This window comes from Bipolaris oryzae (assembly GCF_000523455.1).
Source record: "Bipolaris oryzae ATCC 44560 unplaced genomic scaffold scaffold_6, whole genome shotgun sequence".
Classification (NCBI taxonomy): Eukaryota; Fungi; Ascomycota; class Dothideomycetes; order Pleosporales; family Pleosporaceae; genus Bipolaris; species Bipolaris oryzae.
The window spans coordinates 187,012-212,651 of record NW_006911282.1 but is presented as its reverse complement, the minus strand read 5'-3'; the positions used below and the strand labels follow the sequence as shown (position 1 = coordinate 212,651).

At 51.8% G+C, this 25,640-nt stretch overlaps 10 protein-coding genes across 10 annotated transcripts; 5 read left to right on the top strand and 5 right to left on the bottom strand.

The window, feature by feature from the left end:
• Positions 1 to 216: 216 nt before the first annotated feature.
• On the top strand, positions 217 to 1,812 carry COCMIDRAFT_82296 (uncharacterized protein; the record flags this gene model as incomplete). The annotated part of the gene is made up of 3 exons (XM_007685021.1): positions 217 to 741; positions 789 to 1,181; positions 1,240 to 1,812. The coding sequence occupies 3 exons, from the start codon at positions 217 to 219 to the stop codon at positions 1,810 to 1,812; spliced, it is 1,491 nt and encodes a 496-aa protein (XP_007683211.1).
• Positions 1,813 to 2,344: 532 nt separating this feature from the next.
• Positions 2,345 to 6,590, bottom strand: COCMIDRAFT_82162 (uncharacterized protein; the record flags this gene model as incomplete). The annotated part of the gene is made up of 12 exons (XM_007685020.1): positions 2,345 to 3,169; positions 3,223 to 3,828; positions 3,887 to 4,126; positions 4,179 to 4,488; positions 4,848 to 5,058; positions 5,117 to 5,164; positions 5,217 to 5,725; positions 5,779 to 6,026; positions 6,074 to 6,156; positions 6,211 to 6,248; positions 6,326 to 6,357; positions 6,408 to 6,590. The coding sequence occupies 12 exons, from the start codon at positions 6,588 to 6,590 to the stop codon at positions 2,345 to 2,347; spliced, it is 3,333 nt and encodes a 1,110-aa protein (XP_007683210.1).
• A 450-nt stretch (positions 6,591 to 7,040) lies between these two features.
• On the top strand, positions 7,041 to 7,848 carry COCMIDRAFT_82218 (uncharacterized protein; the record flags this gene model as incomplete). Its single annotated transcript, XM_007685019.1, has 3 exons — positions 7,041 to 7,071; positions 7,123 to 7,245; positions 7,292 to 7,848. 3 exons carry the CDS (start codon positions 7,041 to 7,043, stop codon positions 7,846 to 7,848), a joined length of 711 nt encoding a protein of 236 aa, XP_007683209.1.
• A 1,049-nt stretch (positions 7,849 to 8,897) lies between these two features.
• On the top strand, positions 8,898 to 10,727 carry COCMIDRAFT_82399 (uncharacterized protein; the record flags this gene model as incomplete). The annotated part of the gene is made up of 5 exons (XM_007685018.1): positions 8,898 to 9,334; positions 9,385 to 10,139; positions 10,190 to 10,298; positions 10,349 to 10,629; positions 10,681 to 10,727. 5 exons carry the CDS (start codon positions 8,898 to 8,900, stop codon positions 10,725 to 10,727), a joined length of 1,629 nt encoding a protein of 542 aa, XP_007683208.1.
• Positions 10,728 to 11,301: 574 nt separating this feature from the next.
• Positions 11,302 to 12,634, top strand: COCMIDRAFT_82379 (uncharacterized protein; the record flags this gene model as incomplete). Its single annotated transcript, XM_007685017.1, has 6 exons — positions 11,302 to 11,378; positions 11,433 to 11,446; positions 11,501 to 11,520; positions 11,604 to 11,713; positions 11,774 to 12,105; positions 12,156 to 12,634. 6 exons carry the CDS (start codon positions 11,302 to 11,304, stop codon positions 12,632 to 12,634), a joined length of 1,032 nt encoding a protein of 343 aa, XP_007683207.1.
• A 795-nt stretch (positions 12,635 to 13,429) lies between these two features.
• Positions 13,430 to 15,637, bottom strand: COCMIDRAFT_1039 (uncharacterized protein; the record flags this gene model as incomplete). The annotated part of the gene is made up of 1 exon (XM_007684935.1): positions 13,430 to 15,637. The coding sequence occupies one exon, from the start codon at positions 15,635 to 15,637 to the stop codon at positions 13,430 to 13,432; it is 2,208 nt and encodes a 735-aa protein (XP_007683125.1).
• Positions 15,638 to 16,151: 514 nt separating this feature from the next.
• COCMIDRAFT_22192 (uncharacterized protein) lies at positions 16,152 to 17,479 on the top strand (the record flags this gene model as incomplete). The annotated part of the gene is made up of 3 exons (XM_007684954.1): positions 16,152 to 16,414; positions 16,651 to 17,132; positions 17,214 to 17,479. The coding sequence occupies 3 exons, from the start codon at positions 16,152 to 16,154 to the stop codon at positions 17,477 to 17,479; spliced, it is 1,011 nt and encodes a 336-aa protein (XP_007683144.1).
• Positions 17,480 to 17,657: 178 nt separating this feature from the next.
• Positions 17,658 to 19,267, bottom strand: COCMIDRAFT_82464 (uncharacterized protein; the record flags this gene model as incomplete). Its single annotated transcript, XM_007685016.1, has 3 exons — positions 17,658 to 18,728; positions 18,796 to 19,116; positions 19,169 to 19,267. 3 exons carry the CDS (start codon positions 19,265 to 19,267, stop codon positions 17,658 to 17,660), a joined length of 1,491 nt encoding a protein of 496 aa, XP_007683206.1.
• Positions 19,268 to 22,311: 3,044 nt separating this feature from the next.
• Positions 22,312 to 24,176, bottom strand: COCMIDRAFT_1036 (uncharacterized protein; the record flags this gene model as incomplete). The annotated part of the gene is made up of 5 exons (XM_007684934.1): positions 22,312 to 22,500; positions 22,554 to 22,960; positions 23,021 to 23,355; positions 23,406 to 23,884; positions 23,964 to 24,176. 5 exons carry the CDS (start codon positions 24,174 to 24,176, stop codon positions 22,312 to 22,314), a joined length of 1,623 nt encoding a protein of 540 aa, XP_007683124.1.
• Positions 24,177 to 24,646: 470 nt separating this feature from the next.
• COCMIDRAFT_22189 (uncharacterized protein) lies at positions 24,647 to 25,459 on the bottom strand (the record flags this gene model as incomplete). The annotated part of the gene is made up of 3 exons (XM_007684953.1): positions 24,647 to 24,820; positions 24,959 to 25,152; positions 25,273 to 25,459. 3 exons carry the CDS (start codon positions 25,457 to 25,459, stop codon positions 24,647 to 24,649), a joined length of 555 nt encoding a protein of 184 aa, XP_007683143.1.
• Between the last annotated feature and the right edge of the window lie 181 nt (positions 25,460 to 25,640).

Genomic DNA, 25,640 nt, shown 5'->3' with positions numbered 1-25,640 from the left:
TAATTTGGGACAAGTATATATAGAAAAAGGAAGGACGGGGGTGATGCAATACTACTTCTGATTCGCTACTTCGTACTAGCTCCAAGAGCTCGGGCCGTAGCCGCGGCATCGCTATAATTCACTGTCGAGTCCCAGCATTGCTCTCTACTCGGCCAACGTGCGCAATTACGGCATCCAGAGTCACATGTTACCAGTCGCGGGGCTTTGCAGGCCAAGATGAACCCGCCAAACGGCCCAACTGACCAAAGTGTTGCCGACAATGCTGGTGGCGACGGCGCAACCAGTACGTCGGCTGTCACGCCGCAATCGACAACACCCATGGCCATGCCCCCAGCATGCTCGTCCCAAATGGCTTCCTCCCCACCAGGCGCAACCGCTGGCACAACTAGCGGCCCAAGTTTCCCACAATACTCGGCCTCGACGGCTGCGATTCTTGAGAGGCTCCAGGGAAAGAGTGGTCATGCCGCCGGCAGTGCTGCATTTGAGGCCAAGCGGGCAGAAATCCTCCAGAGTTATGTCACGAGCGACAAGCTGCCGACACCCCCGCCTGCCGTAACCACTGGACGTAGAGGAAGAGGAGGCAGAGTGAGCACGCCGAGCAACCTCAAGACCGAAGTCGGCGCATCGCCTGCGCCCACGTCCTCTGGCCGCGCATCTGGCAGAGGGCGTGGACGGGGGCGCGGCGGGCGGGGTGGAAGAGGAGGCAAGCGAAAGCGCTCAGACAGCGACGAGGAAAGCCATGTCAGTTTACCCAACAGGCGGGAAGACTGAAGACTAACGGCACGTAGAACGACGACGACGGCGACTCGGACGTCTCGGATTCGTACACACCACTTCCCACGAGGACAAAGTCTGGCCGTAGTGTCAACAAGCCTGTCGCATTCGTCCCAGTCATTCCAGAGCCAGCTCAGGGTGTAAAGCGGAGAAAGTCAACCAAGACGCTCCTCGCTGCCAAGTGCAAGACGTGCCACCGAGAAACCGACCCGTCGAACAACCGGATAGTATTCTGTGATGCCTGTAGTACTGCCTATCACCAATACTGTCACGATCCGCCTATCGATAACGAGGTCGTCACTGTGCTAGAGAAGGAGTTTCTATGTACTCCATGTACGCGAGCAAAGCAGACTGCGGTCGAGGGTGCACACGATCTGGTTGCTGCCGAGGACCTGTCAGTTGATCAGGTATGCCACTCTTCTAATAGCCACGTGCGTTTGGGATACCTTTGTATGCTGACTTGAGCAGAAACGTGCATATTTTTCCACACTCCCGCAACATCAACTAGTCGGCCTCCTCCTAACAGCCACGATCCGGCATCCGGAGCTCCCCGTCTTCCCTCCAAACGTTCGGACTCTTATATCCGACACATCAAATACCAAACCGCAACCGCAAGAGCCGCAGCAACAGCAGGAACAAGTACAACAGAATCAGCAACAGCCTCCTCCGCCAACCCTCCAACAGCCCTCAACAGCATCACCTGCAAATGGTGCTACACCCCAGTTCTCGTCACATCCACAGTCGGAATTGGGATCGACAGAAGCCCAAATCCTGGGCGATAACAGTCACCCCCGTACGACGATTGATCTAGCCGGCAACCAGTACGACGAAGACGATGGCTACGATACAGATCCGCCTGCGCACTACCCCAAAGCCGGCAACGGACTTGCGCGGACGTTGCGTCCTGAGAGCGAAGACCTGAATTGGCTTGTTGACGACAACTTTGAAGTTTTCAGTCATGGGTGGAAAGGTGATGGCACGGGCATGGGCGCGGACGGTACGCTAGATGGTCTAGGCGAAGGACAGAAGGTGGTCTAGGATACTTCTGAGGAGTATCTTGTACGGTGAAACTCTCCCAAGGAGCGATTGACCAAGAAGAGGTGTGGATGTGACCATGGTCCTCATGTGAAAACAAGAAAGCAAAACAATAGGTGACAAAGACGAGAGAGTCTTTGCCCAAAACCCGAGCCAAGCACATTGTTGTATTACCATCATCATCAATACAGATACTCAAGTCATGCATCCAAAACAGAAATGTATAAATTCCATTACTGAAAAATCGAAAACAAAACAAAGAATTAAAAGACGTAAAGTGTGGTATCTCGAGAAGATAGGTGAAAAAATAAACAGCAAGAAAAAAAAGAAAAAAGACGGACTTCCCCCCTTATTACAACCGTGGATAGCCCAAACCCAAACCCAAATCCAGACCCAAATAAAAACCATTGCCATGGTTACTTCAACGAAGAGAAAAAAAGGGGGGTTTTAATGGAACGCCATTTCCATGCAAAAAAGGAACAACAGCAACAACAAATATCGTAACATAGCGCGTTAACACAGGTCGTCGTGCCTTTCATTCATCATCCATGGCATAAGCGCTCGGATCCGCCCACTTTTTCGCTTTGAGTACCCTCATCCTCTTGATGGGGCTCGCCGACCGTTGCTGCGTTTCGCGTTCATTCGCTTCGAGTTTGGCTCGTAGCATTTCGTTTTCTCGTTCTAATTCCTCGACGCGATCTCGCAGCTCCGGATCCGGGTCTTCGTATACTTTAATGTCTTGCTTCATAGAAGCCTTTGTTGCGCGGATTACTACGTCGATTTTTGAGTCCATGTGGGCTTGTTGGTTGTCTTGTTCGTTTTCTAGCGCGGTTTGCCATCTGCGGCGTTCTTGGTCGACTGCTGCTTCCATTTCGTGGTAGCATTCATCGCGAATTTCTTGTTCAAAGTCCACTAAGTGATCTTCTGCTGCGGCCCATGATGATTCAGCGGCTTTACGTCGAGCAGTCTCTTCAGACAAGCGGAGGGCAAAGACTTCCAGTTCGGCAGTCAGGCGAGCAACTTCGGCATTGGCATGTTCGAGCTCCTCCATAATTGCAGCGGGTGAGGCCCGACCGGACGACGCTGTGCGCGCAGAAGATGATGTGCCAGGGCGCTTTTGTGGTAAACTTGCGAGAATCGTCTCTGTTGTGGATGGGATTCGCGGCACAGTTACTTCTCGTGCAAGGGCGGAGTAGCGGAGGATTTGGGATGTCGCGTTGTAGTCACTCTTCGGGTCTGCTGTGACGACCATGATGGACTTTTGGGGTGACCGATGTTGTTGTGCTGTTCGGGAGGATGAAGGATACGAATTTGAGAAGAGAAGTTCAGTAAGCTTGCACTGACGGAACGGAACAATGTTCTGTTGACTGATTAGTATACATTTTTTTTCCAGGGGAATGATGTTGAGCATACCTTTGAGCCACCGGCATTGTCCGACTGCATCTGCATGCACTGGCCAAGATACATAAGAGACTCGTTGATCTTACCGGCCTCAGCAAGCGTTTCACCTGCGGTCTTAGCATTCCGAGCACGCTCTGATCCTGCCAAGTCAACAATGGTGAGATTGCTGCTAGACCAAGGGCCTTTGTTTTCAGCGTTTCGCTTCTTGATCTCAATGTTGAAGAAGCCGTGGCTACGCGAGCTCACGGCGTTGCTTCCAGTGCCAGTGACCTTGCGCTCCATGAGACCAGTCTCAAGAATCATCATGGCTTCCTCATAGCTGCCACAAATAATCTTGGTAAGGCCAGCAACGACTTTGCGATCCGGGCTCTGCTCAGTATTCTTGAAGAGCAGTGCCCTACGCTTCATACTGTGGTTCTTATTTTTTGAGGCGCTGCCACTCAAAAGGTCAAAGATACGGTCGTTGTATACTTCATACATGGACATGATGATTGCGTATTCTACGGTCGGGTCTTCGGGAAGGTGAATATCGTCAACAGAAGGGGTCTGAGGCAGCAACGATGGCCGCGGGATCTTATTTGATTTCCAGTTGCTACCCGTGGAGAATATACTACAGTCCTATTTTCCTAGTAAGCTCTTGTCTACAGACGTCTAGTGTCTGGAGGAACCAACTTACCTGCATGGGAGTTTGTGCTCTTGAAGGAAATCGTTCAGATTGGTTGTCTCCATATACTGTATCCAAGTATGCGGTTGCGGTATACATCTGAGAATCTGAGACATCGGCTGCCGCCAGTGAAGAGAAGGCCGGGGCTCCATAAAAAGACTGTACAAGTTGCCCGTCACAGGCCTGATAGACAGTATCGAGCGTCATCTGAACCAAACCACGCTGGGTTTTGGTTCCAAGAATTGTATGGCTCTGTCCGTGTGTTAATACCAGAAAACCCAATGTCACATATGGCGCAACACACCTTCCCGGAGCCACTGCAGCCTAGCGTTGCAAATAGTCCATCTCGTCCATGGTGGCCTGGTGCGCCCATTACGCCCTCGATCATCTGGACGATGCCCGTGCCCTTGAACAAATGCATTTGCTGCGCATCCTCCTCAAAAACTTGTGTGAAGGCAAAACGCTCCACGGCTCGCTTGCGCTTGTCGTTTGTGTTTGTAGGCGGCTGTATCGTGATATGCGTGGGGTGACCTTGGTCGCTTTCCTCAACGGTGAGGAAGCGGGCATTTGTAGCGTTGGAGGGGCGTAGGCGCAAAAAGACATTGAAGAGCGAACTAGAGGGGCGCGTCGGGGCATCCATGGTGATGGGATGTACGTATGTGTACGTGAGAGTCTCTTGCACAGGATGCAGGCCCAAAGTTAGTTAACAATGGTGTACCACTCATATGGACCCAGCCATGCTCGCGTGTGCCGGTAAACAAGCCCCGGCCGCGATTGCCCCGGCAACATAGGTGGTTTCCCGGCATCGCGTCATGGCGCATCGATGTTCCTTGCACTAGCATCTTGCACGGCACGTTCTAGACCCGTTCCAGACATACAACCATGCCATGTACCTTTGTATAGTAATTTGCGCCTCGGACTCGAAGCCTGATTTACGCGGGTGGCATGCTTCCGACGATATCGACCTGGCAACTACGCAACAACACCCTCGCTCCGTAAGGCCTCCACATCCTCTTTACTCATTCCTAGCGTATCACTCAGAATCTCATCAGTATGCTGGCCCAGCAACGGTGGTGGCAGTCGGATTCCTGGCGTAGACTGCGACCATTTCACCGGCGTGTTTACCAGCTTGATTGGCCCGCATGCTGGGTGCTTGATCTCTTTGACCATGTTACGCGCAAGCACTTGGTTTTGTTAGTATTCAACAGTACGAAAACATTGTGGTGCCAATGCAAAACATACCGTGCTCGTGATTCAGCGTATCTTGAACATCGTTGATGGCGGCATAGGCTATACAAGTCAGTCCAATGGTTGCTTGAAACATATACCCCGAACCACTTACGCATTCCGCTTCCCTCAAAGACATCTAGCAGCTCCTGAGTGCTTTTCTTGCGCGTTTCCGCCTCGATCAACTCCTCCAGCTCATCTCTATGCTGCACTCTTAATGCATTGGTCTTAAACTTCTCGTCCGTAATCCACTCAGGTTTACCCAGCTTATTGCACATTATCCCATACAGCTTGTCATTGCCTCCGCCAAGCAGAATGTCCCCATCGGCTGTCTTGAAAGCCTTGTAGGGCACAATCGACGGGTGCGAGGTCCCCCAGCGACCAGAATCGCGCTGACCACTGATCAGACAAGAGCTAGCAATGTTGGCCAGGGTGGCCACTTGACAGTCTGAAAGAGCGACGTCAATGTGCTGCCCACCGGATCCAGGGCTTCTGAACCGTCGGAAAAGAGCCGCGATGATAGAGTTGGACGTGTAGAGGCCGGTTGTCAAGTCGGTTACTGCAACGCCTACCTTTACGGGCGGGCCGTCGCGAGTTCCGGTTATGTGCATGAGGCCCATTTCTCTGAGCTCATGTTAGCTTGCGCTCCGACACTGACAGACAGCTGTTTGACGTACGCTTCTACCATAACATCATACCCAGCTCTGTTCCTGTACGGCCCAGTCTGACCATAACCCGTGATACTGGCGTAAATTATATCCGGGTTGATCTTTGAAACGGTATCGTAATCCATGGCATATTTTGCGAGGGATCCCGGAAGATAGTTCTCAACGAGCACATCACATTCTTTGACAAGGCGATGGAGGATGCCCACGCCAGCAGGATGCTGAAACGACAGTCCTATGGATCGTTTGTTTCGATTGGCCTGTCCATGTTTAGTCTCAAGTAGGTAAAGACAATAAGCAGCCTTACCCCTAGGTAGTATGCACTTTCGCCTGGTCCCTCTTGTTCGTCGGTATACTTGGCGTAGGGTGGTCCCCATGCACGTGTATCATCTTTTTCGTCGCGGTCAATGTCTACTTAATGCGTGTGGTCAAATTACGACGTACCTCCTCTGGTAGGATGTTCAATCTTGATAACGTCGGCTCTAGGTTACAGTCAATTTCAATTCATCTGTGCTGCCAACTGCGTTCGTTGGTCCATACAGGGTAGTCCATGTCATACCCAAGATCTCCCAAAATTTGTGTACAGTACGGCTAGAGGTTTCAGAGTAATCCCAACACACTCAGAGCTAAAAAAAACTTACACCAGCAAGGACTCTTGTCATGTCCAGTATCTTGATGCCAGCTAGCGGAAGATCAGACCCATCTCTGCTTGCAGCTGCAGTCGCAAGCCGTCTGACATGACTTGACCTTGTCCAGCTGAGCCTCCGGATTGGCGACACCTTCTGAAAAGCGTATCTCGAGCTTCGTACAACGGAGCCTATCATATTGGAATTGAGGTGTGAGGAGTCACGATATGCATTGGACGTGGGGGACGCTTGTATGGGGATCTCTTATGCAACCGGTAAAGCCGGAAAATGATGGCCCTCCCGGCAGTGCAAAACCACCCAAAAACATAGCTAAAATAGTACCCACTTACTTCTTAAGCAGCTGCAACTTTACTACGCGCGAATTCGTAGTAACAAATCTAAATATAGTAAGGATAAAGTCTACGTATTAAAGTTTTAGGTTTTTAGTATAAAAGTAAGTATATTGTAGTAGTTATCTTCTACGTTGTTAATAGCAAGTTTTGGTGGGCAATGCCCGCTTGTTCTGATTTTCCGGTTTTGTCGGTTGTATAAGGAGGGGGGGTATTCCGGAAATGCGCTACTAGTTCCGAGGCTGTCGGAAGATGCAGCCCGCCGTCATTGCTCCTTCTCCAATCCGTTACCCCCACCATGTTCACTGGACTTGTCGAAACGATTGGCAGTAAGCAGTCACACGACATCTTTTCCGCGCGATAGCGCTGATGATAGCTAGCTGTTGCCGCCCTTGAGAAGCTTGACCAGACAGCGTCGGGAGGCGGCGGTACATCTCTGACTATTACGGGATGTGAGGATATACTAGGTGATGCCCATCTGGGTGACAGCATCAGCGTCAACGGTACGTCGCAGCCAACACTACTATGGTTGCTGTCTGACGCGGGCAGGCACATGTCTTACCGTTACCGAGTTCACCAAATCCTCGTTCAAGATTGGATGCGCACCCGAGACACTCCGGCGAACAAACCTGGGCTCGCTCAAGGAAGGTTCCAAGGTCAACCTCGAGCGCGCTGTCTCGGCAAACACACGCATGGGCGGTCACTTTGTGCAGGGCCATGTCGATACCATTGCTACTATCGAGTCGATAACTCCAGATGGCAATGCCCTCACCTTCCGCTTCAAACCTCGCGACACGGCGGTGCTACGATACATTGTGGAGAAGGGCTATGTCACGATAGACGGCGCAAGCTTGACAGTAACCAAGGTCCAGGACGGCCCTGAGGGGTGGTGGGAGGTGATGCTTATCGCCTACACACAGGAAAAGGTGGTGACGGCGAGCAAGAAGGCTGGCGACGACGTCAATGTCGAAGTAGACCAAGTAGGCAAATACGTAGAGAAGAGCGTGGTTGGGTATTTTGAAGGCTCAGCCAACGGCGAGTTTGCCATACTAGAGAAGATGGTGTCGAAGCTGGTGGACGAGCGGCTGAAAGCGCTGGGGAGATAGGCAGACGCGAACATGTGCAGTCTTGAGCTGCCAAATGGATAGGCTGTCCGTCGGCGGCCCCACCGGTGGTGTACTTACTTAGTACCCAACAAGAATAGATCATTGACATGGCTGCTCATCTGGTTGCCTCGTCAAGACCAAAAGTATGGTTGGCAGCCTCTGTGATTGTGGCTTGACAGAGTGAGGCGCAGTCTTACTTTTGTCAAACACACACACATATATATTGTGACGACCTGCGCCTGGCATTTGTGACAGAGTGGCTCCTTGACTGTTCACAGCTGTTCCGGCCGCTCTTCCTGGGAACTGGGATTGAGCCATGTTCCTCTTCCCCCTCTATCCAAGGCTGGCCGGCGCTTGTCAAGCCACACGCTTCCGACGCAGACCGCCAGTGGCCTCGGACACCAGACTCTTGATCGTTGTTTGACCGCATTGCTTACGTTGCAGGACTAGTCCGGGCTACGAGTGGGGATATGTCAGGCAGGACACCGTCCGGCAGCGCCTCGAGGCAGCACGCAAGCGGACCAGGTCATCGATTCAAACAACCAGCACACTTCGGCCGATTCTCCATCACCGTCTCTGCGTGTGCCGATCCATCTCCTACTGACAGCGCAGCCCTGCAGGAGTGTGCAGCAGTGGCGTTGTCGACCACCCACGATAGCACTTTGGCTCGCCCTTACCGCCCACACAATTGCGCGGAGCGTAAAAACAAAGAAAGACGAAAAAAGTTTGGTTTGGGGGCCAGATTGTACCATCAGACAAAGCGTGCAAAAAGAGGAAGCGAGATTGCGGGTTACATGCAGGCTTGGTAAGGGAATTCGTCGGCACAAGTCATTGGCTTTCTCACCGGCGTGCTGCTGCTGCATAACCACGTCAAGAGCCGACCCTCTTCAAGCGCGCATGCCACCAGACGGCTACCCCAGACGCTCACCTTATAGCGTTATCGCTCGAACGCCACTCCGTCTCTTCACCACCGACTTTCTGACATCCAAACTATGCGTTGCTTGTAATCATCTCTTCTCGGTTGTATAATCCACGGCCCACTCTCCGCCATGGATTGGCGACTACTCGACTACGCCAAGGAGGCTGAAGAGACCGCCAATGGCCTTCTCAGCTTCGAGGGCGAGATCCCTCAATATCGCAAGGACATCAGAGGCTACATGGCTGAGCTGTATGCCATTTCGCACGCTCTGCGTGAGTTGGATGATGCACTCAGGTCCATCAGCTATAGAGGATACGCAACCTACATTATCAAAGACCTCGAAATTTGTCTTCCAACTCTGGGGCATACACTTGATGACGTCCAAGACATCTTCAGCAAGTCCAAGAGAAGTCGACACGCGGCGCCGGGCGCTTTCCCAGGCACCCCGCCTTACGCCATCATATGGGAGGATGCACTTGCGGATTTCAAGACACAAGGCATGTCCTTGCCCCAAAGGTTCGAAGCAATCAGAATGTACCTACAGGGCATGCACGACACATTAAAAGGGTATGTGATGGAATTGAGTTGTTCACGTGAAGACCGCTGACTTGTTGTAGAGAGGAAAATGACGTTGAGTTGGCAAACTACAAGGTATCATTGTCCAAGTTGCTCAAGAAACAGAAGCCGATAGAATCATACTTTAGCAAGCTGTCGGTACAAGGTAACGGCAGAAGTGGTGCCAAAACACCAAAGCCATCTTCTCCCAGAGTGTCCCGACCTAAAATACACAGCCATCCTACATATCCAGTTGCCCATTACAACTACCAACACCCGTCATCGCCTCTACCGCATCGAGCTCATATTGCCCCAACATGGGGCGGCATAGGAGATATCCCCTTTGTCCCACCACCCGTTCCAGAGATCCCTCAATCGCCCACACACTCGTCTGCATCATCACAGGCCTATTCGAGTCAATCCACCGATTCCGAGCCCGCTGCACATTGGGCTATGAAGATATTTGATGGGCGCCACGGCTCAACACCATTTCAGACACTGGGCGAGCCTACCGAATGCTTTGGAAGGAACGAACCTCGTGTAATCGGAATGTTACAAGACGATGGGTTTGATAAAGTGTTGGAATTGCCTTTCGAAGCTACCAACGTATGGGTAAGGATGTACTGCAGAGCTGAAGACAATCGCGCGCGAATCCTGTTCCTTTCCATGGACTCTGAAGGCCGCCGCATGAGATATCAGATCCCAATCACAGCACTGGCGCTGCGGCGAGCAGGTTCATGCCTACTGCTCTGTCGGGCCAATCGCCGCGATGGGCAACTAGATCTCTGGGCCAGGTTACGCTTCCCCCTCTACGAACGTAAGCACATTGAACACTGTCATCGTAAGGCACCTCTAACAATGACCTAGGTATGGTTCTGTTCTACTGCACCGCCATTGCCATGAAACGGCAAGACCAAACTGCTGTTCCAGAGGGACTTGTCGACTTTTTCGAGCCCGAGAGCATCATGTTTAGCGGGTAAGCTATCGATGAAATCTCCAGTATTGAGCAGCTCTAACAAGACTCAGTGAGACTACAGATAACAGGTATCTACATGCTTTCCGTATCTACTATGATGAAGATGCGGGCTGCGTGCGTTTCGAGGCTACTGCTCGTCGAGGTCCAATGAACACCATACCCATCTGGACTGCCTTTGTTACACAATACGTGGGGCGCAGGGACTGGATGAAACGTGTCAGTCCCGACACGATACAGTTCGAAAAGTTGCATCCATACGTGTTCTGTGACAGCTACAGGCTGCCCAAGGGACCTACGGGCAAATACCGGCTCACTTTCACGACCCCTGAAGGTATGACGCTCCACTTTAGTGTACCCATTTCGTCACTGACTCGAAGGACAGATGCAAAACAATTCAGAGAGAGCTTCTATCGAATCGGCATGGCTTGAGGGTTGCCAGATGTACACAGTAGACACGAGGCATGCTGGTCTGCCCGTCTCTACACCGACATGCCCAACACTCGCTGAGACGACAATGACGACTTTACGAACCAAAATATCTATGACTTTATGACAACAATGATGAGCAAACGACGACTACGATGAGGGTGGCTTCTGCTTTTCGGCATGATATACCCCGCTCGGTCTACTTTTCCTCCTTGGGCCAACAAATTGATTGACAATCGGCCTTTGCTGCTGGCGCAACTTGTTGCTTGGATTCCCTTGTCATTGTACTTATGCACATTGCTTAATATGCAAACTTAGTATTAGTACTGAAAAAAACAGCGTTGCAAGGCGCTAGAAAATCTAATCGTCGTGGTGTCAAGCTTCTCTCGGACTAGCTTCTCAATGTCTTGCCCCGCTTTGAGACCCTTGGTGATTAGTGTCTGTGCGTTTCTGGTTCTACCAAAACCAAAATTTCCGTATCCTGCCTTTTGGCGATTGCAGAAACAATCTTTCTCTTCTCTTCCCTTACATCAATTTTCTCCCTCAACTCTCAGATTCCCTAGCTTTTACAATCGTCATGGCGAGCCAGCAAGAGGCAGGAAAGAAGGACCCTCTCACGGGCATGGCGCACTCTGAGGCGCATTATTTCAACAGGTAGGCACTCGCGGACGGTCCAAAGATACATTTTACTAACATCGTGTTGCGCAGTTACAATCACCATGGTCCGTAAAGAATGCCGTGTATTTGATGAAAGTGATACTAACGCGCGAGTGAAGGCATCCACGAGGAAATGCTGGTACGTGTGCCCCACCTCCTTCCTTGCCTGAGCAGAGGTTGCAGTCATGACCACAAGCAGCTTGGCTAATTTTACGCGTCTAGAAAGATGAAGTCCGAACCAAGAGCTACCGCGACGCTATCTACCAAAACCCCCACCTGTTCAAGGACAAGGTCGTCCTTGATGTCGGATGCGGCACCTCCATTCTCAGCATGTCCGCGCTCCCCCGCCTGAACACGCAATACTCGAACACACACTGATACCTGGGATATAGGTTCGCCGCCAAGGCTGGTGCGAAGCACGTTATCGGTGTTGACATGTCAACCATTATCGAAAAGGCAAAGGAGATTGTCGAGGTAAACGGCCTATCGGATAAGATCACTCTACTACAAGGCAAGATGGAAGAGGTTGTCCTGCCCTTCGACAAGGTCGACATAATAATATCTGAGTGGATGGGCTACTTCTTGCTCTATGAGTCCATGTTGGACACTGTCCTGTATGCGCGCGATAAGTACCTGGTCAAGGACGGCCTGATCTTCCCCGACAAGGCCACCATTTTCATGGCCGGTATCGAAGATGGCGAATACAAGGATGAAAAGATTGGCTGTAAGTCTGGTGAATCCCATCGAATTTTGCCGGTATGCTAATGAGATCAGTCTGGGACAACGTTTGGGGCTTCGACTACTCCCCACTCAAGGCCACTGCCATGACTGAACCTCTCGTCGACACTGTTGACATCAAGGCCGTCGTTACCGACCCTTCACCGGTCATCACCCTCGACCTTTACAAGTGCACCGTTGCCGATCTCGCATTCCGGTTACCGTACGAGCTCAAGGTACGCCGCAACGACTTTGTCCACGCCGTCATTGCCTGGTTCGACATTGAGTTTGCCGCCTGCCACAAGCCCATCCGCTTCTCCACCGGCCCCCACACCAAGTACACGCACTGGAAACAGACTGTTTTCTACCTCAAGGACGTCCTGACTGTCGAAGAGGGCGAGACAATCAGCGGTATTCTGGAGAACAAGCCCAGCGAGAAGAACCACCGCGACTTGGACATTACCATCTCCTACAAGCTCGAGTCCCAGGATATGCACAGGCAAGCGGCCGGCGAGGCACAGTACAAGATGTGCTAGAGAATGTATGTATGTGTGGGCAAGTAGACCGCGAAGTTTGTAGGTCTTGAAACAAGAAAGAAAGAGAGGGGGAAATGGGGATTTCTTGTTGCATGCTTTCTTGATCGATAGACTCTTGTGCTCGCACAACGGTAAAACCCGGCGTTTTGTCTTTTTTCTTCTTTTCGTTCTCTTTTTTTTGTTCACTTTTCGACAAGTGTTTTGGTCATAACACGGGGTGTGTATGTAGGTGTGCGCGTGGATCTGGGCTCGGATCCTTAGTTATTGAATTGCGGGAAAAATCTAGGGTAGCATGAGCATGCGTGTCACGAGTTATGAAGCAGGGACCAATCGAAACGTTGGGAATTCCTCCCCTATAACAAAAAACCAATGCGTATAGCACGAAACCAGATGTGTGACGATTGTGTGATTTGCTTTGTACATGGCTGATGAAGAGTGGAAGAGAAAGAATTGGAAGAGAAGGAAAAAAAAAGGACTAAATGCCTCTTCATTGGAATCTATATAATGCTCTTCGCCCGAAGCGCTGTAGGGGTATATAAATGTACATGCCGATATGTACCAGTTGGACCAAACTCCGAGATATGGAAGACTCCACAAGTAGCTAATGCAATGAGGGAAACCCGGGCCAAATAGACCTATTTGTAAACGCAGACCCCGCCCTCTTTTCTCTCTCTCTCTCCCTCCCTAGGAAATCGCCGTATAGAAGCGGAAAAGCCCAAAGGGCCGAAATGTAATCCTGCCCAAATTGCCGATGCAACAACATCTCTAACATGAAGAAAAGGAAAAGTTCGAAACCTAGTAGTCATAACTCTCATTGCCAAACCCCTCATCATCATCATCTCGATAGTTATACTCGAGATCCTCTTCCTCCTCTTCCGCTAGCATTTCCTCTTCCTCTTCCTCTTCCTCCTCCTCTTCATCACCCTCCGCATCCGCATCCGCAACAGGATGCTGGACAGTAGTAGCAGCAGAAGAAGCAGGCGGAGACCTATTCACGGGACTAGTACCTTGGGCACTATCTGCGGGACTAGCCGAAGTGTTTGTTCCACCACCTGGGAAAAGTTCTTTAAGCCTGTCGTAATTGATGTGGTTGCTAAAGGCTTTATTCGCGCGTTTCTTGAGCATCTTGTGGGCGGCGTCTGCAGCGCTGGTAGCGGGTTGGCCCTCAAGGACGCTGCCGTCGCCCATTTGGTGGTGTTTGCGTTTTTGCTTCGGTTTCTTGGGCTTGTCTTCTGCGGCTTCGAGTTCGGCGAGAAGCATCTTTTCTTGCTGGGCGCGGAGCCATTCTTCGTTTTCGGTGATCCAGATGGCTTCTTTGCGCCGGACTTCTTCGGGGCCGAGGATGCACGTGGCGACGTCTGGATCGTCTTCGAATTCTTCTTCGCCGATTTCGGGGTCTGTGTTGATGGGGGTGTCGCGCTTGTCTTGGGCGGCGCGGGCCATTTCGGCGGCGGTCCAGCCGGAGCGTCGGAGGAGATCGTGGTCTTCGTTGTTGGCGAATTCTTTGAAGATAGCCTCCCAGTCCTTGATGGCATTGGTGAGTTCTTCCTCAATGTCTTGCTCGATTTCGAGATCTTCTTCGGGAATGACGATGGGAACTCGCTTCTTTGATGGACGACCACGCTTCTTGGGCATGACAAAGTCTGGATCAGTAGCCTCGCCTGCTTCGACTTCCTCAAGCGCAGTGGCGACGCTATCAATCATTGCGTCGGCATTGCCATCAAAGGCCTCGACTTCTGCAGGTATGCTGGTTCCTTGAGTGCTTGTGTCTCCGCTTTGAGTAGAAACTGGTTGTGACGAGCCATCATTAGACTTTCGTCTCTTGCTCGTCCGTGTTGGTGCTGTAGCTGTGCCGGTCTCCACTTCACCATTTCCTGAATCGTTCTCTAGAGATGCCGCACTATCATCATGTCCTTCAAGCCGTCTCCTCCTCTTCGCCTGTCGCTCCTCCTTCTCTGCGCGCCTCCAGATGGCGGGCGGTTGAGCCTTAACTTTTAGTCTTGGCGCAAACTCTCGAAATTGATTGACCGTCAAGGCTGCACTCTGTGTCCTCTTGTACTCGTACAAGCGGGAAGTAATGGTGGAATCGGCGACCTTGACAACATAGACAACTTCACGGATGGTACGGCGAAAGTTGTTCATGCGAGCAGCAATGATAATACAAGCACCACACAATCCAGCGGGCTGGCGACCTTGCACCATCCAATCGCGATTCATGCGCTTCAAGACCTTGCAGGCATCATCAGCTACCCTATGAGAGTCGTCTCCAAACTCTAGTTTCCGGCAGTACTTCAACATCAAAGGCTCAATCTCCTGTACAGCCTTGCTACCAACGAGCTGGGCAGGATCCTCCTCTTTGAGCATTTCCAAAAACTGCTTGTATGTATCACCCAAGGCCCAGACGTTTGTTTGAATCTTCTCCGCCAAGTCGATAAGCATGAGAGTGTTCTCGGGCTGCCTACGAGCTGCCATGTATATGGAGACTGCGGCGACGTTCCTCATGCGGCGACCCTGGATAAACCGGTGGTTCATGGCGAGTTTGTACCAACTAAAAGCCTGTTCTATGACTGCCTCGCGCTGGTTGAGAGAAGCGCCCAGGGCTTGGATAGCGTTCTTTCCGTTCATGGCAGCCTGCTCCCTGCTCTCCATGCCACCAAGACCCCTCATGGTGCCGCCCATGGAGTTGGCATGTCGCTGGTTGGCATGGATGAACCCGCCCTCGACGATGGCTGCGCCGCCCGAAGTTTCGCCAAAAGTGACTTCGGAAACAATTTGGCTCTCGTCGTGGACTTTTCCGCAGTTGTAGCACATGACGGTGCCGTCGGCGGAAGTGATCAAGGGTGTTTCGCAGCACGTGTAGGTGCGCTGGGTGGGTTTTACGGGCTGGGGTGGGCCGGCGGCTCTTCGTTTTGTTGCAGAGGACTGGTACTGGTAGGAATCGGGTTTGTTCAGGCTGGGGAGGCGCGGGGCCCTGCCCGGCCTCGCAATCTGGGGCGCGGACATGGCGAGCGCAGTTTTGTGGTGGTGGTGTTGTGTCAAACGAGCGTGGGGAATAGGCAGTCGAGATTTGGTCGGGGAAATACTAGAAAGACAGTCGAGACGGCGCGCGAATAAGACGCGGTACTGCAGGCGGGGCAGAGCAGGCGGTGATTGGTGCGATTCGGTGGGACCTGTTGCCTATTTGGGCCACGAACGCTACACCTCGAGCTGCGAACATGCCGACTTGGATACGGACCAACGGCTGCAATCTCGACGGCTTCGTTTGTGTGGATACCCAACATGCTTCTAGGTGACAGATTACATGTTTCCTGACCCATTTTGGCGTCTTGCTGGACTGTTCAATTTACCGGCGTGCAGCGAGTGGAAGGATTGCCTTGGGGGCTACCTTGGGCACCCAGATATCGCTCATTCGTCATGTCGTACACACATACATAATCTGTACATAGCCACAGGGCAGACGGCATTGGTAAGCACATTTATCTGCCTCACCGCCGTCTAGACAGCACCTCATCGTGTCATGTACAAGCTCAATAACAACAACAACAACAAGTCCCCCAAAGCTCCTCGGACGCGGTACCTGCAGCAACCGCCTGGGTGTCTTCCATGGCGGGCTCGGAACGCAGGTGATGACGGCACATGCCATGATTGGCTCTTCGCCGTGTACCCGAAGCGGCCGAGCTGGGCGATGGAGCAAAAGAGGCCTGCAGTCGCCCGGCCTGCCCAGCCCTGCCCTGGGCTTCCCAGCCTCCTTCTTGGGCGAGTAAAGGGGGCGCGGCTTGCGTAGGTGTGGGTGTGGGTGTGGGTGTGGGTGTGTCTGGGTGTGTGTGCGTCGTGGCCGAGTACCCAGCCAGCTATTTCATCCGCGCCCCCGTCTGTGTTGCCCTGAGTCCCCGCCCCCAGGCTCACCTCCATAGCTTTCTTTCCCTGCTGCCACCCAAACTTGCTCGATCTTTGGATCCCTCTTACTTTTGTTCCATTATCCCACCACGTACCAGCACTTTTTGTTGTTTTCGTAGACTAGTCCGGCACCATGACTACCAGGAAGAGGAAGAACGACGACGAGGAGCTCGTTGCCCTCCCCAGCGACGAGAGCGACGAAGAAGAAGAGTGAGTCGACGCTTTCTTGACGTCATGCCTCTACCCACCACGTCGCAATCCGGTGGTTTGCCTTCATTGCCATCGCCTCTATGCGCATGCGCGAATTGGTCTTTTGGATTTGTACCTGGACGTTGTCTGGTCGCTGCGCATGGCTCCAAAGGCAGTCGCAGCCCTGGGGTCAGCAGCAGCCGGCTCCTTCCTCCTTCTTGCAGCAATCAGCTCACTCCCACTCTGCCTCTACACTTGACATTGCTATCGTGGCACTTCTTGTCCCATCCATCCAAACAATTGCCCTTGCGCGCGCATGCGACACCTACAGCAAGACTGACACAGCCATCCAGATACGCAGAGTCTGAAGGCTCAAACTTTGATTCAGCCGACTCGGACGAAGAAGAGCCACGTAAGTCATCCTGAGTAACCCCATGGTGGTCCCTGTCCCCTTCTCCGCAACTCTCTTCTTACTTTTTTGTTTTTTCTGTAGCGCCAAAGAAAAAGGCCAAGCGCACTAGCAAAGCCAAAAGCAAAGACGAGGACGAGGATGAGAGCGAGGAGGAGGAGGCCGAGCTGAGCGCCGAAGACGACGAGGATGTTGCTTCTGACGAGGTCGACGATGAGGACGACGAGGACGAGGACGACAAGAAGAAAGCAAAGGACGCCAAGCCTGCTGGTGCTGAGAAGGACCGCAAAGTCAAGAAGACCGGCAAGGACGAGCCTGTACCCGTAGTTGACGATGACGACGAAGAGTAAAGCAACCGTCCATCTTGTAAATGGCAAATGAACATGTGCAATTCCACAAACTCGTTTTTACCATTTGTCCGCTCTTGCTTGCACAAACATTATTTTAAAATTTCTTTAATATATTCACCATTAAAGTCGTATCTAAACCTCATAACTACTCAAAAGGTACCAAGGTCGAGCACATCTATTATACCCACCTCTGGTACCTCTTGGTCTTCTGGAACGCCTGCTTGAACTCGGCATACCTCTCTGATCGCTTCTGCGCAGCCGTCGCGTTCCTCGGCGGGATGCTGTCCCACGAAACAGCGTACTTGGCCGTCATATGCGCAATAGCCCTTGTGAACTCGATCCACGCCTCGAGGTTCAAGTTGTTAACGGTATCGCCATCCTCGTGGTAGTTGACGTCGTAAGGGACACCCGCGCCTCCGCCAAACATGGCCGCCTCCTCTTCCGTCTTGATGCCCTCGGCACCACCGGCAATGCCGCCAGAAGCAATGCCAGCCTCGAGGAACGGACCGTAATCCGATCGGCCGTCGAATTCAATCTCCGTGTGGTTGAGACCAATGCTGTCAAAGTAGGCGGCGAACTCGTGTTCGGCCTCGGCGGAGCCAACCGGTCCAGTCAGGTTGTATGCCGAACCATCGCCATCGTAGATTTGGTAGGCAAAGTTGGGAGAGGCCATCATGTCGAAGTCGAGCAGAAGACGGATTTTGTCCTTCTCGGCTTGGGGAAGCTCGTGCACGTAGTACTCGGCTCCAAGGAGACCGGCTTCCTCTGCTGTCCACCAGCTGAAGCGCACGGCGTTGTTGACGGTAAAGTTGGTTAGTTGGATAGCAATCTCGAGAATGGAAATCGTGCCCGATCCATTGTCGTTGATGCCGGGGCCAGCAGTGACCGAGTCAGAATGGCCGCTGACGTGGATCACGTTGTCGTGGTCGCCAGCCTTTGTCTCCGCAATCACGTTGCGAGTGTTGAACACCTTGGCGTCTGTCGACATGTCGATGTTGATCTTGACACCAGCGTTGAGCTGCGCAAGAAGCGCTTCTCCTTGGCCCATGGTGATGCCGGCTACAGGCACAAACTTGCCCTTGGGATACAAAACTTGGAGCGAGTAGCCCTCAAGAGTGCCCTCGGCGTTGTTCCATGCTACTACGCCCAAAGCTCCCTTGGCAGCAGCAATCTGCACCTTTTCGCCGTACGAGCATGTACCACGCTTGATCAAAGCTACAGAGCCCGAGAGAGATTCTGGGAAATCCGCCTTTTGTCAATGTTAGTCTTGCTCTTTCATATGTTCTTTAGACATATAGCCGAAAATATGAACCTACCTCTTCACAGCCCAAGTTGGGAATAGCAACGAGCGGCCCAGTAACATTGCCGCCCGGAGCCAGAGTTACTGCAAAAGCCTCAATGGTGTTGTTGTTTGCACGGAGCGTGGCAGTGGTTCCGATTGAGAGAGGCACGTCCTGAGTGTACACATCGTAGTAGTCAGGGAATGCCTCGAGCTGGCCCTTGATGTATTCCACAGTATCCTCGTGGCCCTGGCTGCCAATCACACGGTTCTTTCCCGGTGTGTTGTATGCAATTTCCTGGAGGATCTCGGCCTTGGCAAACAAGTTGTCAATGTCAATCGTGTCGCGGAGCGATTGCTATAAGGGCATGTTAGAACAGCTCAGAAAATTAATGTGTATATGCTCATACCGAATCAACCAGCGTCTTGTTAGTGCGAGGATGAAGGGCTGCTGCTTCAACCGCCGCAGCGCATGCAGCAAATGCTGCGATTGACTTCAGATAGGCCATTGTGACTATTGCCTGCTTATTGCAAAGGGAGTATCGTTTCCAAGCTGGCAGGGCATGCTGTGCAATTTATCTTGTTTACTAGCTTACCCAACTCCATACCGCCTGCAGCTCGCAGCTGCCAATGGGCCCAGAGACCGGGAATGCCGCTCCTACCAACATTACTGTATGCCTGAAATGCAGCTTACAATCAAACCCACATACAAAGCTCTTTGCGACCTGCTACATCCAGCCAAGTGGGCGCATCCGCACACGAGGCTGACCCTTCATCCACCAATAGCTGCTATGGGTGGACCCAGTAAACAAGCACACGAGCCGTGTCAAGACGTGATAAGAGGCCTTGGTAAGCTTCAACTCGGCGGACTGCCAAGCTTGCCAAGTGCCACTTGATGGTTGTTCTGGTGGCGAGATGGGGCTGGTTCATGGCTGGAAGACGTATTGCAGCATCTTAGCGCGTGTGGGGTGCTGGGGCTGGAGCGGTGTTTTCATCGCCGTGCGTGGTACAGGTGCAATGCCAGGTTTGAGCCGACCAAGCTTTTGCGACTGACACACACACACACATCATCATGTGTACCTGAGAACTTCCTGACGGGGATGGTGCGTCGTGCAAAGCTAGGTGCATAGCAATACTGTTCCTGGCCTGGTTGCACGCTCCGAGAACCTGCAGGGTTGTTCGTGTGGAGCCCTCGCCCCTCCCAAGATCCTCTGCTATTGTCAATTTCCGCCGATAAATGGCTGCACACATCGGGCATACCCTCCGATCATAATCCTAGCACAGCGTCGTATACCTAATAGCAATAGGCAATTGCGAAATCGCGAAGCCAGGCATCGGTATAGAATCTGATCTTCCTTCCACGGAGTTTTCGTGCATGCGTTACTCCGTCGATCCGCGTGGATATGCTTGCTTTCTTCACAACTGCAACCACGAATTCTGGCCGTGCACACGGGAATAGGAACTATCCCGAGGAGCGTAATTTTTACGATAGCTTCCACCACTTGCTGTCGATCCGGAATGTAGTCAATAATATTATCGTCTACCGGCCGGCATTCCCTCTCTTGACCCGTCTGAGTATTGAATTAACATCTTTGGCTTCGAGTACAGATAGCGCTCCTAACTTGAAATTAGTCTGTAGCCGACGGAACTGGCCAGCCCTCGGAAATTCTGAATCCAGCACCATACGATTTCAGCTCGATTGAGAAGAAATAAAAACGTGATTTCTGTTGGCCTGCTGTCTGGTCATTGAAATGCCTCTAAATGGGCTGATTAGCTATTGTTTCTACCCCATGAATCTTTCACTTGATGGCCTTGTCGCTGTGGTTCGTGTTATGTTGTTGTTGCCTGTTTCACCTACGAGACTCATTTCCACCCTCTCAAGGGGTTTCCAAGAAGAGTTTTTCCAAGGAGCGACCAGGGCCGTTTTCTGGGTTGACTTGGGATGCATCCCAGATGGTTTTTGTGAAAAGGTGCATAGTGCGATCTCATTGTATCGCACCATGTGAGTACTTCTTTCACATTGTTGCGAGCTTGCGTTGGGAATTCCAACACCACTCTTGTTTTCGCTACTTGTTTAAAGCCGACATTGGTTCGAAGTGCTCGAATATAGTTTGTTTAAGATCCTATGGATATCTTGAGCTACACGCGATGATGTGACTAGAGAAGTTACGAACGATCAGTGCTGCGAGAATCAATGGCCAGCGGAAGATGCCTCACCAGATTATTCAAGATAGGATTGAGGATTCCAACGACGATCATCGGAACGAAGTCAAAGTTATCTTGGACTCTGGCGGCAGGGCAAGAATGGCTTCAATTCATGAAGGCATGTTGTATTGACCAGGAAGCACTACCAATGCACTCTCGGGGAATTTACGCACAGTTTGTCCGACAAAAGAAACGAATTCTGGCTCATGAATTGATAGATACAACGAAGCAAGGCAAGAGGTGACATTGTCCAACTGGGTTACCAAGGTACTTGCGCTAAACCGTTTTTGTGCGCAGTTTGTACAATATAGGCAAGATCGAACCAAAGAAAACGGATGGAGTCTTTAGACATGCGACATATATCGCCGAGAGGATATATGTCCTAGTCAAAAAATGGTAACATAGCATTCAGTGAGCTTCATCTACCCATCTTCCTTCTTTCCTACACGCCGACTGCAATGAATCATTGGCAACAAATATCATCATTGCCATACCCACAACTCACAGGCATACTACATAATTGTGTGCTGAGCATCTAACCATGCTCCAACAGCGACTGAAGGCGCTGCGGAGCCCAGCGGATAGTCCTCGAGCACGGTCCCTAGACCCTCACAATCAGATCAGTACCCACCTATCAGATCTCTAGTTCGATATTCCACATACCAGTACCATGGGTACACGCAATCTTCCCCGCTTTCCAAGACCCGGGCCCTTGGAAACAGATTGGATAGATCTGTGAGCTTACTGCAAGCAGAGAGCCTTTTCTTACAGTTGGCTGCGTCTGGAGATGGCGTCCGTGTCAATGTCGAGGACCTGTGAGTAACCGCGACTTCTGCGGCTGAGCGTAACTGTTATCAAACTGTCATACCGGGTACCCTAGCCTAGCTGAACTTGACTGTAGGTGTGAGTTGGGCTTGATTGGTTGATTTGAGGACCAGTTTTAAAGATCATCGCATGGGTAGATTAAGGGTCTGTTTAGTTATTAACTCCATCTTCAGCTACGAGAATAGATCCGTCCCGAGATGGAGTGAACGGTGAACTACATTCAAAGTAGCCTGGATTAACGGAAATATATCCGCAATGCGAATTTATTGACAGACCTGAACATGGCTTCATGGTTGACAAATGCACACTTGAATAATCATGACTGCATACACTCAAGGCATCATTCAAAGATGAATTTGCAGCTCATGGGAAATATTTGCATAATTAATTATTCCAAGATAAGGGTCATAGCATTTAGTCTAGCCCAGTGACTACTTGATATGGTACCAAGGGACATGAGTGATGACATATCAACACCTTACTACTATCCACACCATGCCTTGGCCTCCTGAGCACACGCTGTTTACTCGTCGTCGTTGGCGTCGACCACAGTCTTTGACCATTGGCGAGCCGGGACCTTGCGGTGGAACAGAATATCGATTTCGCGGTAGGATCGGTCCTTCATCTCAGGCAGGAAGAAGTATGCAAGGACGAAGCAGACGAAGCCAGTGCCACCCCAGACGTAACCGCACTTGCCACCAAGATTTGCTTCCTGTACTGAGTTAGTGGCAATTCATGCAAAGCTCAAAATGGGGCAAATCTTACATCAGGGTTAAGCATGTAGCTGGAAAGGAAAATGCAAGGAATGTTGATTGCATAGTAGCAACCACGTCCAATACCGGTTGTCAAGGGTCGAAGACGAATAGCAGATGTTTCTCCGATGATGACCCATGAAGCAGGCGCAGGTCCCAGGGTGAAGAGAACGGAGACAATGAGACCGAGGGAGGCTTGTGCGAGAGAAGCCGCCTTGGCAACAGCCTCGGTTGGCGTGCTAACGGAGGCTGCTATGCCGAGGGCCACGAGAAAGCCGACGTTGATGAGAGAGCCCCATACGTAGATGGTACGACGACCGAGGTATGAGGTCAAAATCCAAGACAGCATGACGAAGATCATCTGAAGAGCAGATGTGATCAAACCAAGGGCAAAGGCAGTGTCGGTGCTCATGCCAGCCTCTGTGAAAGGATTAGCATCATGGCTCTAGATTTCCAGTATTTTTGGTGATGGAAACTTACGCTCAAAGAAGTATACGGCCTGGTTGGCGATAAGATTGCCCGTAAGGTTCTGTGCCGCGTAAACACCGCACACAATGAGGGTTCGGTAGCGGTCGACGCCTCGGAAGAGCTCCAAGTAGCTGGGGTCCTTGACTGACTTCTCAAGATCAATGGTACGGCGCATCATAGCAACAGCCTCCTTGAGATTGAGCTTGGTCTTGCGTCCCAAGCGTCCGACTGCCTTCTCGGCCTCTTCATAACGTCCCTTACGGGTCAACCACCAGGGAGACTCTGGAGCCAGGTAGATGAGAATGGCAAGAGGGGTGGGGAACATCCATTGGAGGGCAATAGGGATTCTGGGAGCTCGGTTAGCCAAGTGGCCGATACAAAGTATCGAAATACATACCTGTACGCCTTTGCGTCTTCCATTGTGTTGTAGTGATAAGTGACACCAGTGACGATGATGGAACCAATAGCCCAGAACATTTGCAACATCTGAGTAGCAGGAGCTCGTAGTTGAATTGGCGTAATCTCACTGCAGTAGGCTGGGGAGTTGGCGATGAAGACACCCCATGGGATACCCTCGAGGAGCTGGGCAACGAACATGACGGGAAGCGAGTTGGCGAAGTAGAAGATGAAGATGAAGGCGTTCAACACCATGAGTGCGGAAATAGTCGCCCATCGATATCCAATGCGGCTGGTAAGGGGACCAGCCAAGCAGACACCGATGATTGCACCCACCGGCCCACCCATCTGGAGAGCAGACTGCCAGCTGGCTACAATGATCTTCTTGTTGTCGACGGGGCTGAATCTACCATAGTCATTGGCAAACGCGGGAAGGGCGATGAAGTTTCCCATCAAGAAAACACAGTAGGATTCCATAATCTACATGTCGTATTAGCTGGGTTTCTCTTTTTTATTTTGGACATGCCAACTGGGCCGGGGGGAGGAAGAGGCGACTGACAATAGTGCAAGACATGACAAAGGCCCAAAAGGCAGCCATGGGGTATTCCTTGACGGCCTGTGGCACACTCATGTTGTGCTCGGCATTTTCAGCCTCGATGGCAGCAGCCTTGTTCTGGGCAGCCGTCGACTTCTCGTCGATTTCGAGGTTCGACATGGCCTTCTCGATGTGCGTGTCGGCGCCATAGGCCTTTTTGTCGATTTGATCGCCCATGCTTGCAAATGTGAACCGGCACAAGCAGAGTGTGCGGTATAAGAGAGGCTGGCAGGTAATGGGAAGCAAAAGAAGATGATCACTGCGGTGGTAGCACTTTTAAATAGAGAGAGCAAGAGCAAGGGCCTCAGGTGTCCCGCAGTCAGTCAGGCCGGCATCTGGGGTCAGTGGTTTACAGGCAGGATTCCATCAATCAGATCAAAGTGGCTATCAAACTGGCCCCACGCCAACGCCCACCTGCGTGTGATTCGAATTTGACAAGCTTGATCGCATCCCGTTACCGCTTGGCAATGCTTTGGCCTTTGCCTTCAACCCACCGGGAGAGTCCAGATGCAGATTGGCGGCCTGACGTTAGTTGATTCCTTGAGGCCTTAGCCGGCGTGTTGGCCCCGAGCCGCCTATCACAGCCCCGGTCGCGGAGCCCCAGCCAACGCTACCCACGCTACCCCATCCCCGCACCACGACTGAATTTACCCGACCCCGCTGAAGCTTCTTTCGCAGGGGTTTCCCACACTTTCTCCCCGGACCTTCTCCTGCTTGAGCAGTAGAGCCATACTTTCCACACCGCGCATGATCCCGCCGACCAGCACTGACGGGCCCACCGTGGCCCAGGTAATTACCGCTACAAAAGACTCCTGTGCTCGCTATATGGCGATAAGGAAGCCGCTGATGGATATATCTACGTATGCGCCTTCATCCCATCGCACATGGCACTACCCCATTACCCCATGATTTGTCGTCTGGTTTGACAGTGCGCCACCCAAAGCCACTCTAGCTCCTACCGGAACACACCAAGCTGTTCTTCGTAGTGCGTCCGTCTGCGCCGGTAGCGATCCATTATCCCGAACGGAACAGGTGCCGCCTACGCCTATATTCCAGTCCTCGGTGTAATGTACCGCGAGTCGAATCAAGACGACACGCGGCCTGTTCACCCTCTGCCGTCCACCATTATCTGCCAACAGCTGAGCAACTGTGGCTGCCAACGAGCACCAGTGCATCACCTTGGACTGTCGATATTACGCAAAACTATTCGCTTCTAGATGTGCCGAGGAGCGGCCATGTCGATGCATTCTCTATCTTCAAGCGCCGCGCTTACCGTTGCATTTGCTAGTCTCCTGCAGTAAGATGTACACTTTACTACAACCGGCCTCTCTCCCGGTCGCCTGGTACGAGCCAGTAGTCTGGGCCTCCAAGTCGTGAATACGCATACCCATACGCATAGTTGTACCCGAACCAGCAGACGATCTCTCCACATCTTCACGACCCAACCTCCCCATCGGCATTTACTAGTTCTCATGATAGACTTGTTGTGATCAGCAGGGCCAAGTTCGCGTTTCATGGGTCCACTTTGCTCATTCCACGTGCAAGTCATTCGCGTTAGCCATGGCCAATGGTCTCTCAACTCTCGCCACAATCATGCAGAAAGTATTCCACGCACATCAGGCTGGGCCCATTAGTGGGTGC